Raw genomic sequence first — 18102 nt, 5'->3', positions numbered from 1 at the left:
AAACTGTAGAGAATTTGAAATAAAAGTTAAGTTAAATACAATACCAGTTTATATTTAAAGTTTAGCCTGTACTATCTGATTTAAAGACCATCTGACTTTACAAACAAAGAAACAGGTCTTCACTACTTCTTGAGAAATACATGTCTGATTCAGATAGAGGATCTGAATGTTTTCCTGTTGACGCAACAGTGATGCAAGTGACAAAAAAGAGCAAGAGAAAAGTGCTTATTAGTTTTTATGTGTTAATGGAGAAGCTATGCTCATGGAAAAGACACAAATGGCACTGGTCTGTTCTTTGTAAGTATGGTGTTAACACATAGTTTGTATGAAATTTACAACCTTATATTACAAAAAAATTTAGGGACTCTGTCATGGTAACTGAAGGACTGATAACACAGTTTTGACCTTCTATCAATGACTTTTACACAAAATTTCTTAAACTAAACTTAATTAAACAAAACCAATTAATTCATCAGCTCTGTCTTTCTTTCCACAAAAAATTACTATGTCCATCTATTCTGCTAAAGTACTGTTTTCTTCACTAACCTGTAGTTTTTTGTGCCTCGTGTCTTCCTGCTTAGCAACAGTGACAAACCACCCTGTCCAATAGTTCACTGGTCATATCATCAATTTGTCTGTGGTAAATGTTTCTCACACAGTACCAACATTATGAGCATAAAGTAGCATAAATGAAATGTAATGTCATTCTCTAGTTTGATTAAAACTGCTTGTTTGGTGTTACTTACCGCATCAACAAGATATACACTGGTAGCTTTCTTTGAAACAATGTCATCCAAAGGAGTCTCTGCTGTTAAGAAGTGTGTAACATCTGAAATGTGAACTCCTATTTCAAAATTTCCATTTTCCAGTAATTTACACGAGACAGCATCATCCAGATCTTTCGCAGTCTTTGGATCAATAGTGAAAATGCACTCCTTCCTGGTATGAGAAAAGTCAAATTTCAAGGCTTTCAAACACTTGATCTAAGTGAAGTACTTTCAAGATACTTGTAACAAATCTACCTCAAATCAACTCGTTTTTGTATTTCCTCTTCGCTGATATGGTACGGCGCTTGAGGGAAATAACCTTTCATATCATCTGAATATGGAGTAACATCAAGTCCGTGCTCCAACAGAATACCTGTGGTCTCAGCTTCCTTATTACCAACTTCTCCTACCAGTTGAATAATTTCTCTAGAAAGAAAAAGTACAAGCATTTAATATCTAGCCAATGAAGTTTCAGAACATATGCTGTAAGTAATATTTTTTGGGTGAAAATGATAGATTTAACTACAACTATGTATATTAAAATGCCTACTTTTGAGAATCACACATCATCATTATTCTCTCTACATATAAAGTTCCAAGTTACAAAATACATGCAGCCATAAAGAATTTCCTACTTGGTACACATTTAACATCAAACCCACAAGCAAAAACAAATGTATGCAGCTGAAAAATTGGATCTACAAGAGCCTGGCCAACTAAAGAAAACTTGCTTCTTGAGTCAGTTTCAGTTATGGAAGCTGTCAAATCATTATCGCAGTGGAACTACGTCATAATAAAGTGTGCACACAGTGAATCATTCAAAAACTGACTGAAGAACAGAAGTTGAAACATCTGCAGATTAGCAAAAGACCCATCTTTACACTTCCCAAATTTTTATTCTTACAGTATAAATCATATTTTTCAATATTTAATCATCCAGTTTTTCCCCCCAAATGGCAATAAAAAGTCTGTAGTCTACATGCTGTGGGCTTCCACATTTTCAATATCCAGCACAATACAAAGAGAACAAATCTCATCTTGTATACCTATCTTTACATTACTTGGACTTCAAATGATTTAAGGGAACAGTTTTATTTATTTTTCATAATACTTCAAGTGGCTGTATTGGGGTTTATTGGGTTTAATTATTAAATTATAAAAACTTGTTGGCGCTCCCTTTCACATGTACAACTCACAAAATCTTCAGTAAGAAAAACTTACCTCATGTAGGAATGAACTCTTATCAACTCCTAGCCTTGGCAATCAAAACGTTTTATTAACTCATAAATAGTTGGAACTAACAATGATGCCACAGTGACACACTGTTATTGACAGACTTAACACTATGTTTGAGAACATCTTGAAACAAATTCATAGCAAGATGACCACATTATAATAACATCAAAAAACATTTCTGTTCGCAGATATGTAAGGTGTTACATGTGTTTAACATACATACGTACATATCCATGTACCACTGAAGTTACACAGTGTATATAAAAATATCATACAGAATGAGAAACATTGTGCACAAGGCAGTACATAAGAGATTAAATAAGATGAAGTGTACCTTTCAGCTGTCAGTAAATAGTATGCTGTGCGTGTCTTTCATACTGTTTAGAATTAATTTACTCTACTTTGTATTTATGACCTAGGACAGCAATTTGCCATGCTGATATATTCATGTATTTTCTTACATCCCTTGCCCTACAAATTTATACAGAATAGAAATCCCTGTTCTAGAAGTATAAAGAGGATTTTCTACTATTCAGATATTTGTTATTTCTACCTTCACATAGAGTGTTGATTTTTTTCCGATTGATTATTTATAAATATTTTGTGCTACTTAGACATTTAATTGGCAGAATCCCTAACTTTGGCCTTTCTTTACCATACAACCAAGTTGTATTTGGAATAATAACCACACTGCAAGAGTAACCTCATGGCAGGTTGAACATTAATAACTTGTAACCTAAGTCTAAAAAAAATCTGTTTCCTCTATGAAAGAACGCCAACCTATTTACAACAAATATGAACAGTTTTTACACTAATGAACATACAGTAACATTCCATCTGCACTACATATGGAGGGTGAAATCATAATGAAAAATTACAGGATACACAACCTGCTACAATAAAAAGCAATGACACACTAATAAACACATATTCAGAATTGAATTATTCTCATATTAGAGGACACTTTACTCATATCACATAACACCCTGTACAATACATACCAATGTATGACACTTTGTAGTTCCCTGCCCAAGATTACCACCATTCTCTATGACAAAAATGACATTGGTAGCTGGTAGCTTTTATTTGTTCCACATCATTTCCATGGTTGCTGTAAACCTCACAAATGATACATATTCGCACTTTCTGAAAGACACTCTGCCTCCCATGAGAAAACAAGTGCCTTTGCAAGTACACAGCTACTTGAGCTACTTGAGTGTGCCCCAGCCCACTTCCAACCTTTGTCAAAGAACCTCCACCGGAATGTGCAGTTTTTGGTGCAGAAGAACATGAATAAAATTATGCATTTCACAGCATACATACACAATACTTGATCTGATCATTATCCTCTCCTCCATCAGTTTGTCCCCCCTGCCCAAAACTCACCATCCAAGCCTCTGTTAAATGACATAAGTAAAAAAAATAACAATTACATAAAACATTATATTAAATTTCATGTTTTTACAACTTCAGTTAAAAGAGCTGTATTTACTGAAAAGAGTCAAAAAGAGCAAGCCTCAATGTATATAAATATAAAAAACAAATCATAGCTTAAAATAATAAAGTTGCCATCAATTCGAACATTGGGTTGAACACCACAGTGCTTTACTAGACATTGACTTGATGAAGATATACCATTGCCTTCTTCCAACCTGTGAGTTGACATACCCAGCCAGTTCTATGGGGACCTACAGTTTACCATGGATTCTGAACCATGGTGCACCTTGGCATTTTTCATGTCAACAAACACTGCCAGAGGTGAAAGAAGTCATAACTCATAGGTGACAGGCAAACATTCTAGGGCTGTCTGGGGACTGAATGTGTGAATTTTAGATCCATAGTTTAGCACTTTACCATTGAGTCATCCCGCATCATATCAGGATGCTTGAGGCCTCCCTCCAGTATTCAGTGGCAAGTAGCTGTCGAGGTGGAAAGGAAGAAACAGTTGACAGATAATTGTCACCCCCTACGGGACACCAACAAAAGCCCAGGTGGCTTCACTGAAGAAAGAGCTTCCTTTGTATGTCAGAGCCCATCAATGTCACCACTGAATAGAGGAGACTTCGGCTATGGAAGGAGGCAACACCAAATCCTGTCCTGGAGCTGAAGGGACAACTTCCGACTGGAAGTAATAAATCCTTCACAACCTGGAAGGCTCTCAACAGGTTGAGGACTAGGGTCTCAAATTGCAAGTACAACCTTCCCTGTTGGGACTACTTCAATGGGGAACCACTATGTGACTGTAGTATGTCCAAACGGACAGCCTACTGATGTGCCAAACCTCAGCACAAGCTGTACCCTAGTAGATTTACAGCTAGTTAATGATAAAGCCCACCTGTGTAGCTGATTATTGGGCAAAACATATTTAAATTTTATTACAGATGACTTACATTAGATTTTAATGTATGGTATTCTGGACATGGAAAATAAAAACCATTGAGCTAAAGGTCTTTACCTAAAAATTATAAATGATTTATAATAAAGCATAAAATGAAACTGAAAAATGGTGGTGATTCTGTAAAACTGTAAAATGCAGAAGGGGGGGCCAGTAACAGGACAATCAATGTGACTTGAACACAGGGCAACAAGTACACGCAAGGGAGATGTTAATGCATTATTGACAGATCAAGTTGGTTATTGGTATCAACACACACTATCACATGTCAATAACATGGAATAGTCATCAGAAATGAAACTAAACATGTGTTTCCATTTCTTATTTGCAGCCCCGGACTTGTGATGTTTTATAATACACTCATGCTCATAAATTAAGGATAATTGCAGAATGTGATGCCACACAATGTGACACTACACAAAACTGGCACTAGTAGCATATGTACATAGTGAACACACACGGCACTGATCTGTAAGTCCATGGTATTGGTGATAAGTTGAGAAAACCATCCCAAAACACATGTGCTACAAAACGCCACTGTTTCCTGCGCATGTACCCTGACATCAATATGGGATATGATCACCATGCACACGTACACAGGCCACACAACGGGTTGGCATACTCTGGATATGGTGGTGGGGCAGCTGCTGGGCTATAGCCTACCATTCTTGCACCAGTGCCTCTCGGAGCTCCTGAAGTGTCCTCGGGTTTGAAGACATGCAGCCATACGTCAACCGAGAGCATCCCAGACATGCTTGATGTGGTTTAGGTCTGGAGAACAGGCAGGCCCCTCCATTTGCCTGATATTTTCTGTTTCAAGGTACTCCTACACGATGGCAGATCGATGGGGCCGTGCATTATCATCCATCAAGAGGAAGGTGGGACCCACTGCACCCCTGAAAAAGCGGGCATACTAGTGGAAAATGATTTCCCGATACACCTGACCTGTTGCAGCTCCTCTGTCAAAGACATGCAGGGGTGTACGTGCACCAATCATAATCCCACCCCACAACATCAAACCACGACCTCAATACAGGTCCCTTTCAAGGACATTAAGGGGTTTGCATCTGGTTCCTGGTTCACGCCAGACAAAAACCCGGCGAGGATCACTGCTCAGACTATACATGGACTCGTCCGTGAACATAACCTGGGACCACTGTTCCAATGACCATGTGCTGTGTTCTTGACACCAGGCTCTCCTGGGGCCAGCAGTCAGTGGAATGAACCTTGCAGGTCTCCGAGCGAATAAACCATGTCTGCTCAGTCGTCTGAAGACTGCAGGTCTGGAGCCAACTGTTCCAGTGGCTGCGGTAAGGTCCCGAGCAAGGCTACCTGCAGTACTCCATGGCCGTCTACGGACACTGGTGGTGAGATATCGGTCTTCTTGTGATGATGTACACCGTGGACGTCCCATACTGTAGTTCCTGGACAAGTTTTCTGCCTGCTGGAATTGTTGCCATAATCTTGAGATCACACTTTGTGGCACACGGAGGGCCCATGCTACAACCTGCTGTTGCCCTATTATTCTTATCCCTCATAACGTCATCAATATGTGTCCTTTGAGCCATTTTCAACACACAGTCACCATCAGCATGTCTGAAAACGTTTGCACACTTACTCGCTGCACTGTACTCTTGACATGCACCAACACACCTGTGTTTATGTGGACTGCTGCCAGCACCACCGTGCGACGACCGCAGGTCAAATGCATCACATGGTCATACCCCGAGGTGATTTAAACCTGCAAACCTCCCACCAGAGCATTGTTTCACCATGTATCAGCATTGTCCTTAATTTATGAACATGAGTGTACTTTCCAGACAAATGTCTCTTCCCTGCACACTCACTCTTCTGCCCCTTTCCTGTTTATCCCAACCACAGCTAACTGTTCTGAAACACAGGCTTAATGTTTGTTAGCAATTGTTTCTCCATCCAACATTGAAGTTATAGTTACAGTATTAAAATAACTTTCCATAAAATAGTATCGGACTACGGTTATAAGTTTTTGGGTTTGAAGTCAAGTTGTTTCCACATGATATTTCAACATCTTTTGTAGATGTATTCACCAGGTGTTAAGTACAGACATTTTTTTCGTTGTTTGCACTCAACCAAACTGTGAATTGTGCATGGCGCACATCACCAAAGTAACTGTTTCCTGGTGCCATTAAACTAACAATAAAACACTAAAAAAATTCAGATCCAACAGAAAGGCTATGAGAAACTGCAAAACAGTCTAAGTAAGGACAATGGGGTAAAAAAAACCCTTCACTAAAATGCCTCTTAATTTGCCTATGAAAGAAAGAAAGAGAGAGAGAGAGAGCGCTTTGAGATGTTTTCTGAAATGATTTCAGTAGAATGAGTACCACATCACATACCTTACTTGAGCTAAATCCTCCACCCCTATTAATAAAACTATCCATCTCTCTAATACTGATTGCCTCCTTTATTACACTATCCTAGAAATTGATCACCTCCATTACAATGATACATTTTATGCTGATTTACTGGGCTGCATGAGTCAGGTGAAATACTTGTATTATTTACATATTTGTTAAAGAGTTCTTGTAGGCTGTCCAACACATGACATACCACATTCATACAATATGCGATATACACCTAGTTTTTGGAGCCTAAGGCAATCCTTCATATATGTTCTGGTACAGCACTTCTATTGTTTTAAATTTCTGTTGATTGTATCATTTTTTAAAAACACCAACAAACTACTGCTTAAGCAGTGCACAGTGTGTCCCATTCACAGTTTGGCCAGAATACAAACAACATAGAATGAAATCTGTGCTTGACACCTCATTAATACAAATAGGAAAGCTGTAAAAATATTCTGTAAAGAGAAAAAGAAAATTCAACCGCAAATCCAAAAACTTGTAAACTGTCAAATTCAATGAGAAAACATAAAGGATTACAATAACAGATAATATTATTCATATGACTGTTACTACACTAAGAAACAAAAACAATGAAGTACAGGACAAATAACAATTTTTGCTTACCCAAGAGCATAATTTACATTGCTCCACTCTACCATTTTTGCTAGAATTATAATATTTTTGAATTTTTCAGGATATACCAAGAACTCAAGAGGGCATCCATACAGAGGAATCTTCATACGAGGAATTCGAGCATCACGTGGGCTAAAGAGAGCACAATGAGAGTTCTCATCACCCATTTTTTTCAGCGTACCTACAGCAACTTTCAAATGATTGCGTACAGAGATGAAGACAACCTACAAAAGCAAAGTTCATAAATTTAGGGCAGAAAATACATTTCTAGCTTACTAGGGAGTACCCAAAAGAAACTAAACTTTTTTTAGCTTATTTATTCACATTTTAAGTACACACCTTTAATCCCCTTGAAAGTACTCTCTACTTGCACTAACATATTTGTCTGATCTTTTATTCCATTTTTCAAAAGACTGATTAAATTTCCCAGCAACATCAACAAAACACTTTCCTATCATGTCTCTCTTCACTCTAGGAAAACGAAAAAAGTTGCATGGGGCAATGTTGGGCAATTTGGGAGGGGGAGGAGGGGGGGAAGAGGGCCCTACCATTTTTGGTCAAGAATTCAAGAATTGTCAGACAGACAGGGCTGTACGAACAGAGTATTGTCATGATGAAAAAACAGTCACCCCACTGCCACAAATCAGGGCACTTTCAGTGTACAGAACAATCTCTGAATGGATGATCCTTCTCACATCGAAAAAACAAATCAGCACTGTTTAAATGTCTGATTTCACCTGATGAGATTTCTTAGCCCGAGGAAAACTCTACTCTTCCACTGTCTTGATTGTTGGTTTGATTCAGGATTGTAAGCACAACACCGAGTTTCATCACATGTGATAATTTTTGAAAAAAAGTCTGGATCATTTCAGGACTCTTCTTTCAAAGCCCAGCATGCATCCATATAAACTTTTTTTGTTCTGCAGTCAGCAGTCAGGACACAAATTTGGCAGCCACCCTTTTCATTCCCAAATCTTCTGTCAGAATTCGCTGTACTGAACTCGAACTTACTCCCGACAGCTTCACAATTACTTAAATGGTCTGTTGTTGATGTTCATTTATGACTGCACAAATGTTTTCAACATTTTCGTGTGTTTGGGATGTGGAAGGACAATCAGAACAAGGTCATTGCAAAAATGACAATCACACAGAACAGTTGTCACTATAAACTCTATCAAAATTAGTTCTGACCTCCTTCAGTGACAGCATTCAGCTTATTGACTCTGGAATGTTTGTTCTATGCACTCGTAGTGACAAAATGCAGTACTACAAAAGCTCTACCCATGAAAAAAATAGTTTGGTTTCTTTTAGGTGTCCCCTCATATATCAAAAGTGAAATAACATTTTACAACTAACTACCAAGACACAGATATTATTTTGGAGACTCGTTCCACTGACTTCAATACAAACGCATTCCGAAATACTTCTAGTTTGCTGTGTACTGTGATGAACGCACACCAAATAATAACCCACTAGTATGATTGCACAGGCTTCCATGGTCAGTGTCAGTTGACATTGAAATTTTCTGAATATCATACCACGTCATAATGTTACAGTAGCCTCCTCCTGGGTCTACTGGGTCATCAGTAGACTTAGAAGCGGGCCTATATAACTGTAGCGGACATGTTGGTTTTCCCACTACAGTTTTTACATTATGACACAGTATGATACTCAGAAAACTTTTATGTCAAACCACTATCAGTTCAACTGAGTATCTTAGTGATCAAACAGCACATGTTACACGAACCATATATGAAACTGAAAGAAAACAATAAGAATCTGCATGGTATTCAGAAATTTGATAACATCAGAAAGGATTGGAGGAGTGTGGGGGTGAGAGCAAAAAATGAGTATCTGTAAGGACAATAAAACGAAATATAACATAACTGGTTATAAGTTACAGCTGATAATTTATTTCAGTCACATTTGCAATTTAAGACAAGCTATTACTAGTTTCAGCTATTACTGGCCATTTTCAGGTATTTTCAGCTTTGTTACAGAGCAACATGTCAGCTTTGTTACAACATAATGTGTGAACTTTATCACTATGCATGGCTTCATCAAAAATGAAACAGCATTTTACTGTTAATGCACACATTCAATCAAAACTGACTGAAATAAATAATCTGATACAAGCAGAACACTGGGATGAAGAAGACAGAGTACTTAAAAATGGCCAAATGGCTCTAAGCACTATGGGACTTAACATCTGAGGTCATCAGTCCTCTAGACTGAGAACTACTTAAACCTCACTAACCTAAGGACATCACACACATCCATGCCCGAGGCAGGATTGGAACCTGCGACCGTAGCAGCCGCACGGTTCCGGACTGAAGCACTTAGAACCACTCGGCCACAGCGGCCGGCTAGAGTACTTACTACAATCACAATTTACGGTCTAACAAACAAATAACAATTGTTGAAACTCATTGTACCAGAAACAAATGTTCATTTCTATGGAAGTGAAAGGGAGATGTAAATAACAGGATGGCATGGAATATAAAAATAAATGACAAAGAAGTCAAGTGGAACTATGTCATTGTTAGAGGGTTGATTTCTGCATATGTGCATACATCACACATATTTTAAGTGAATATTTTCTTTAAAATTCATATTTCACAAAATTTGTCTCATTATCACTGTGAGTATAAAAAAGGAGCATTTGCAACAAAGAAAAAAAAAAAAAAAAGGAGCTGCACAATACACTTGACATCATCTATTCACATTCTGAAAATGCTCAAAGCTTCTTTATTTTATGGCACCTTATGTGTTACTTAAAAAAATATAATCATTCTATGCTATTGGACCAAACAATTAAACCAGCATATCACAGAATTTGAATCATAGCAATGATGTGGTCTTTATTCACTAGATCAGTCACAACTGTAATACAATAACATGCTAGCAGTTAGACATTTTAACTCACTTTTATTATACTTTTGATTATGTATTGTGAAGCAATGTCACGGGTAAGAAGAAACAGCTAAAAGCAAGTTGCTATGGCGCTAGGTTAAAACTGACACAGAGTTTAAAAAATGGATGCAGTAGCTGTAAATCTGTTAGTATAAAAATTAAGCTAGTAATTTAATAGCATAATCGGTTTTCAATGTAAATAAGTAACATTTCTAAGGTTACAGCTTTGGTCTAGATTTCAGATGGCTTCCAGTAAGCAATTCCAGATTCCACAGCAAATCCAGACATTGTGTTAAGTTGTGAAAAAGTCTAACAACCGTTGCAGCCATCACTTAACACTTGAAAATGTGGATGGTACCAAATCTATGGTAGAAATCAGTATAATCTACTGCAGCCTCCAGAGAGCTTCTGTGACAGTAAACATGGGCAGGATGAAGCTGAACAATTCAGTATTTAGGACTTTTATCTCAAAATATACAGGCCCAAAAATTCACAAGAGAGTTGATGTTATGAAAGAACTACCTTGGTCCACTTTGCTCCTAGGTAAGAGCAAACCTGCAACAGATATTTGAAGAGAATATGCTGAACGTGTATGTAAGGGAAAAAAAAGTTAGCTGGCTTAGTGAAGAAAATCGAAACCTGTACCTTGACGTATTTACAAACACTACCACAAAGATCATGAAAGCAGACAGCACATTTCTATATTAAATAACTTGTCTGACATATGCCTTACAAAGAGTAATGAAACCAAACAAGGGAAATTACAGGATGGAATGCCAACAGTGCCATCTCTGGCAGCTCAAACCAGAGTGCAACTCTCACACAGAGTTGCAATCTGGAGTGCAGCAGGAAAGAGGGAGGGATAGCAGGTCAGATGGGATGAGAGAAGAATGCTGTCCGGAGGAGCATGCGGACTACATGGGGGCATGACAAGACTGTCAGGTGCAGCGTTGGGAGGTTGTGAGGCAGTGAGGCGGAGGGGGCGGGATGGGGGGGGGGGGAAGACAGTGGGAAAGGAGAGCAGCAGGGTGCATTGGCAGAGGGCAACACACATGGAGGGTGAGGGGACACGAATCAGGAGGAGATGATAGACGGAAACTGTTGGCGCAGAGTCTGGGGACCGTAGGTTGAGGCAGGATAATTTCGGGAGTGGAGAAAGTGTTGTAGGGTTAACTACCATCTGAGTGGTTCAGAAAAGCTGGTGGTGGAATGGACAATCCAAATGGCACTGGTTGTGAAGCAGCCATTGAAATCAAGCATATTATGTTCAGTCGCATGTTGTGCCACACGATGGTCTACTATGCACTTGGCCACAGTTTGACAATAGCCATTCATCCTGGTGGACAGGTGGTTGGTACTCATACCAGTGTAAAAAGTTGTGTCATGATTGCAGCAGGGGTGGTATGTGACATGGTTGATGTGGCCCGGCCTCTGATGGTGTAGGACAAGCCTGTGACATGACTGGAAAAGGAAGCACTTAGTGGGTGGAGTGGGCAGGTCTTGCATCTGTCTTCCAATGGGATATGATCCCTGTGGCAGGACACTCCACCAGACAGTGCTCTTCTCTCCCCCTACCTACACCCTGCTATCCCAAACCCTTCCCTGTCCAACTCCAGATTGCTGCTCAACGTGAGAGTTGCATTCTGGTCTGAGCTGCCAGAGATGGCAGTCATTTGAGAAGAGGTGTGCTTGTTTGTGTGAATGTCTTGTGTCGTGTCGTGTCATGTCGGCGCGCATGTGTGCGCATGTGCCCTTGCTTTTCATTGTGGCTGCCTGCAACTCAACATGTCATCTCGTGGTGAGTAGCAATCTATCCTTTTCCTACTATTAAAGAGTAGTGAAAAATTAGGTTTCCTTCATCCTGAAGTGAATACTGTAGAAGGTAATGAAAGTGTTCATTAAAGTTCCTTTGAAACTAAAACTTACCAAAGAGATCTTTCAATAAGTGCCACTGCACCTGACACTGTTAACCTGTGTGAACATGTGAACATTGTTTGAAGCTGTTTTGCACTCTGATTACTATTTGGAAAGAATTAAGAAAGTGCTTTTCTTTTACTTCAATTAAATAAGCAAGTGGCCAGGTGTTATACGAGTAGTATAAATATAATGTCATCCAAAGTGTAAGTTTTAAAATATATTGTAAATATATGAGACAGTTCAGTTTACAGCTGAGAGAAGTAATGAAAAATTCTTTGAGTTTGTTGATATGAGATATGGCAAACTAATCCTGATCCAAAGTGTGAAATTATCTTCAGAATAAACCATGTTCATATCTGGTGCTTTTTGTATACAATGGAGCAGTTACTGAAACTACAGATATCTATAATTATAATAGAGGGAAACATTCCACGTAGGAAAAATATATCTAAAAACAAAGATGGTGTGACTTACCAAATGAAAGTGCTGGCAGGTCGACAGACACACAAACGAACACAAACATACACACAAAATTCAAGCTTTCACAACAAACTGTTGCCTCATCAGGAAAGAGGGAAGGAGAGGGAAAGACGAAAGGATGTGGGTTTTAAGGGAGAGGGTAAGGAGTCATTCCAATCCCGGGAGCGGAAAGACTTACCTTAGGGCGAAAAAAGGACAGGTATACACTCGCACACACACACATATCCATCATATGTGTGGATGGATATGTGTGTGTGTGCGCGAGTGTATACCTGTCCTTTTTTCGCCCTAAGGTAAGTCTTTCCGCTCCCGGGATTGGAATGACTCCTTACCCTCTCCCTTAAAACCCACATCCTTTCGTCTTTCCCTCTCCTTCCCTCTTTCCTGATGAGGCAACAGTTTGTTGCGAAAGCTTGAATTTTGTGTGTATGTTTGTGTTCGTTTGTGTGTCTGTCGACCTGCCAGCACTTTCATTTGGTAAGTCACATCATCTTTGTTTTTAGATATCTATAATTATATTTTTACAATTTTTACAACAGTTTTGCTTGCTCTGAACCTTGAGCAATGGTACAGCATCCAGACAGTCTTATGAGATAGAGAGTGACAAGAATCTGGCATCATCAGTCAAATCACTGACTGGTTCAGGACCTCCTTTGGTGTTGACTCGGGAATGTACAATTCTGTAACCAAAAAGCAGTGATGTGCTGATGTGGCATAGTCAGTTTTTGTTGTAATAAGTACAGTGGACGCAAGAAATGTGGAGCAACATTTAATTTACGTCATTCAGTTCTAGCGGGAGAATCGGAGAAACATTTGGAAAACTGTTTCCCAAGCAACGGTGCTGCAATGATGTTCTGCTCTCTAATTTCAACTATAGAGAATATTTTCACAAACTTATAAAGTAGAAGAAAAGCAATTACTATGAAGAATTTGGAAAATATTTAGCGGTATACCGAATCAGACCCCATCAACAACTTCTATAACTGTGAAATTGGTACAGTTGATATGTATCAGAAATTGGAAAATAAAAAAATAGAAAATAGTTAAAACATTTTTAGGTCTGTAATGAGGTCCTCTTTTACATCAAGCCATTCTTTTTATGTGTGTGGTTCACATACCTGTAGTGCATATTTCCCACATCGTAAAGCACATTGCCAGAATTTTAGTGCATACCTGTATGCATATTTTTGTTACTTTTAGTCCCCATCAGTCCATCCTGTAAATATTCAGCTAAGACAGTCATGCAAAGCGATGTAACAAATTAAATTTGTAATAGAGTATACAAAGCCAGACGCATTGGGTGTTTGTATGCATTAATAGGCGTCTTTAGTCTTCTACAGGATGGGGATGTCCACATGACACAGTGACACAAAACAATTCATCACTTGATTTTAGTGTTACATTTGACATTCTAGTCGATAATATTTTGGTAGACTCAGTTTTAACATTGGCTGTTCTCAAGAATTTCTATTGTAAACTTATTCAATAGGAAACAACTGGATAAAACAGGAAATGGTTAAAACATCAATGTTCAACAACAGTAGTGGTTTCTTAAATGAAACTTACTTGTTCACGTAAATAATATTCTGAAGGGTAATTTCAGGAAAAGTGAAGGTTTTGTTACTATAACACTTCCTGTTCCTTTGTTTGGGGACAAATCAACACAGTCATTCACTGTATATTCTTCATATTCAGGTCTATCTGTTTTCCATTTTCATGTTAATACTTCAATGTAAATTGTTCAAATGTTATGCTCATAACCACGGAATGACTTTAAAAGTTTCTATGTGGTACATGTCAGAAGCACATTTTGCAGTAGAAACAGTTGGGAAAACTGAGGGGAGGAGAGAGGGGAGGGGGGTGATGGGACAGAAGCATACGGCAGCATAACACTGTCGTGCACCAAAAGGACCACTTGCAGGCGACCAACTTTGTGCCCTCTTCCTACAGGGTCACTGGACATCAGTATGGAAAGACATTTCATTAGTTCATCCCTCTCCTAGGCATCAATAACAAAATTTCCATCACTGTTGTTGCTTTCCTGATTGTCCTCCCGAGGCTATTGCTTCAATTATCTCGTCAAGAAAAAATCCTTGGCAGTACTGAGAATCAAACCCATGTCCTCCATGTGGAAACCCCTACTCACAGTTTAAGGAAATGTATAGTATGAGGGGACAGGAGTGTGCTCATAAAACTAAAAAGAGAGATTGATTCCCAATGCAGACAATATGTGTCCTCAAGCTGTGAGGACAGTGCGTGAGCCGTGCTTCGGTGGCTCAGTTGGTAGATCACTTGCCCACGAAAGGCAAAGGTCCCAAGTTCGAGTCTCGGTCAATGCACACAGTTTTAATCTGCCAGGAAGTTTCATATCAGCGCACACTCCACTGCAGAGTGAAAATCTCATTCTGGAAATGTGTGTTCTCTTTGCCCATATGCACTAACTGTCTTAGAACTCTAGTGGGGAAACTCTGTGATTCACAGAAACCATAAGCAGTACTGATGAGAACTGTTGTTCAAATACTTTGACTTGCGCAGTCCATGTCTGCACAATACCACTCATAACCTCCTGTTTATTATTATGCAGAGCATCCAGGTCTACACATCTACTTACTTCTCCACCAGAAACTCAATATTGTTATGCAACAAATCAGCTTATTCTGGTTTGCATCATTTGTTCGTCACTCACTGCCCTGTGTGGAGAGTGTTAATAGCAACCTCTCTCCCATGTAACGGTTATAAACTAAACTCTTCCTTCCCATCACAATTCATAATAATGAATATATTGATTATTGTACAATCCCTGTCAAACACATACAATACCAAAAGTTTTTTACTGTTTGTTTTTCACAGAATAATTACCTTTCCTGTTTTTTGATAGCAGCCATTTGACTGAAGCTGAAACATAGAAGGGAAAAAACTCAAACAATTGAAACTCCAGGTTGTAATATCAACAATATTATGAAAAGGATAGATTGCCACTCCCATAAAGATTACACACAGGATTGCAGACAGACACAAAGCCTTCTTCAAAAAAAACCACACACACACACACACACACACACACACACACACACACACACACACACACACACACACAAGCAAGCAAGCAAACAAGCGTCAGCAATCTGGACTGCTGCTTCCACTCAGCTCGGTAGAGTTGCATTCTGGCACAACAGCCATGGATAGCAGCCATGTGTGTCATATGTACTAGCTTGTATTCATGTGCCTCTGTGTTTTTCTTTCCCTTTCTGAAGAAGGCTTTGGCCAAATACTCAATGTGTGACAGACTTTTGGAGTGCGTGTCTGAAACTCAGTGTGTCATCTTTACAGTGTGTAGCAATCACGAAAAAAATTCATGCAGCTGAAGTTAAATATCAAACTGAAATCACAGACAATTTACATTTGGCAAGGGGTGCATACAACTAAAAGACTTATAAGTAATCACATAAAATTACTGTATGCTGCAACTGCACACTCAAATAAGATTTTTTAGTATACCACCACAAACTTTCACAGTTAGATCAGACATAAATGAATTTAAAAATAAAACTGACTGTGACATCAGTGACACTGATGACTATCAAAATTAAAATTATGTTAATAGCTATTACCCAATGAAACTGTTTTTCTTATGTATGCAGCATTATCATTCATTTATGCAACTGCGTGTGTACAAAATCCTCCTACTGCTAACATGCTCCTGTGATTAGACAATGTTTTCATTCAGTTCTATGACCGGTAAATGCATATCTCAATCATATACACTGCCTGACAAAAACATGAAACATCCAGAAGCCTCAGACGCGTACACACCATCGGCGGGTATGTAAATGACGAAGAAATGCAATTCTCTGTGACAGGTAGAATGGCCACCAGAGTGCATTAGTGCTGTCCATGTTTAGTGTTGTTACAAGGCCCAATGGGGTATGTAAGGGGTGTAAACAGTGTCAGATGTTGAGTGAGCACTGTGAAGATCACACAGATGCCACATACTCCCGTGAGACAGTGTTATCAGAACCTGACAGTGTTTGAAAGGGGCTTCATTGTTGGCCAGCTGGTCAAATAGTGCAATATCCAGATTTGTGGGTCATTTGGATGGAAGTGTTAGTGGCCCATTGGACTACATGAAAATGTGAGGGAAGGCATACTCCTAGTCAAGGTTCAGTTGAAACACATCTGACCAAAACAGGAGGATTACTGTATTGTGCACCAAGCACATTACAACATCTTCATATCTGTGCCTGGCATCCACGAACAATTAATGAACTGCCTGCGATCTTGTGTCATCCCATGTCATTGATCAGAGACTAGTAATAGCCAGATAGGGAATTGCTGTCCCAAGGGTAGGTTGCTGTTAACACAAATGGCTGCATCTGGAGTGGTGGCACGATTGGGAAGCACCGACTCCTGGAACAGCATAGCACTGTGTTGTGTTCGGCAATGAATTGTGGTTCTGCACTGGCCCAGATGAATAGTTGATGTGCATGGCAGAGACCTGTGAAAAGTTACATTATTCTAATGTTTTGGAGAGGCATAGCAGTGTTACTCCTGGTGTCAAAGTGTGGGGAACCATCGCTTGTGACTTCAGACCGTGCCTGGTAGTGATTAAGGGAACTCGGACGGCATAATGGTATGTCACAGTCATCTTGCACCCACATGTGTTACCTCTCATGTGACAGGGTCACGATGCCACTTTTCGACAGAAAATGCTCGTCCACACAAGACTCGTGTATTTATGAACTGTCTGTGCGAAGTGAGATACTTGCTTGATCAGCAAGATCCCAGATCCATCCCCAATAGAGCTCATGTGGAAACAGTTCGGACATCAATTCCATCCAAGTGCCTGTATGCAGGATATGAAAAATCAGTTACAACACTTGTGGGCAAGCTTGCCGCAGGAGCAGGTGAAGCGGCTTTATGACACCCTTCCCAACCCAATCAGCGCACGTGCCCAGGCCAGAAGGGGATGCAAGTCACACTGATACATGGGTTCAGCTGCCAAGTTCTTTGTAAATTTGACTTGATATTGAAATTACTGAAATAACAACATATACCCTTTCAATCCATGAAGTTTCATTTCATTTCTTCCTTCCCTTTTTGATGCATCACTCTTTTTTTTACCAGGCAGTGATATATACATATGCAAAAATCACAGTGAATTTTAGCAGGCAATCATTACACTCAAATTATGAAGCTGTTTAATGAAATTATATGTACGTCGTCATCTAGTTCAGTAAAATATATTTTGTCCTGGTGTATCACAATAAAAGCTTTTTGTAAAGAAGGAAAAAATTATGGTATTTCCTACACACAATTTTTGCAGGTCCTCAAGCAAGTCTTCTCCTTTCAAACCGATACAATCATATCTGTAACAAAT

General features: G+C 39.2%; 1 protein-coding gene across 4 annotated transcripts in view; it reads right to left on the bottom strand.

Annotated features, from left to right (window-relative positions):
* The window catches only part of LOC126251804 (DIS3-like exonuclease 2), a 225994-nt gene that overhangs the window by 146909 nt on the left and 60983 nt on the right, over nucleotides 1-18102 (bottom strand). For all 4 annotated transcript variants that reach the window (XM_049952445.1, XM_049952446.1, XM_049952447.1 and 1 more), the window contains 4 exons: nucleotides 15585-15620; nucleotides 7407-7639; nucleotides 1023-1193; nucleotides 747-939 (listed from right to left, as the gene is read on the bottom strand). In XM_049952445.1, the coding sequence (XP_049808402.1) occupies nucleotides 747-939; nucleotides 1023-1193; nucleotides 7407-7639; nucleotides 15585-15620 (633 nt within the window). The remainder of the gene's footprint in view (nucleotides 1-746; nucleotides 940-1022; nucleotides 1194-7406; nucleotides 7640-15584; nucleotides 15621-18102) is intronic.

Source organism: Schistocerca nitens, chromosome 4 (assembly GCF_023898315.1).
Source record: "Schistocerca nitens isolate TAMUIC-IGC-003100 chromosome 4, iqSchNite1.1, whole genome shotgun sequence".
Taxonomy (NCBI): Eukaryota; Metazoa; Arthropoda; class Insecta; order Orthoptera; family Acrididae; genus Schistocerca; species Schistocerca nitens.
This window is presented reverse-complemented; position numbering and strand designations above follow the sequence as displayed.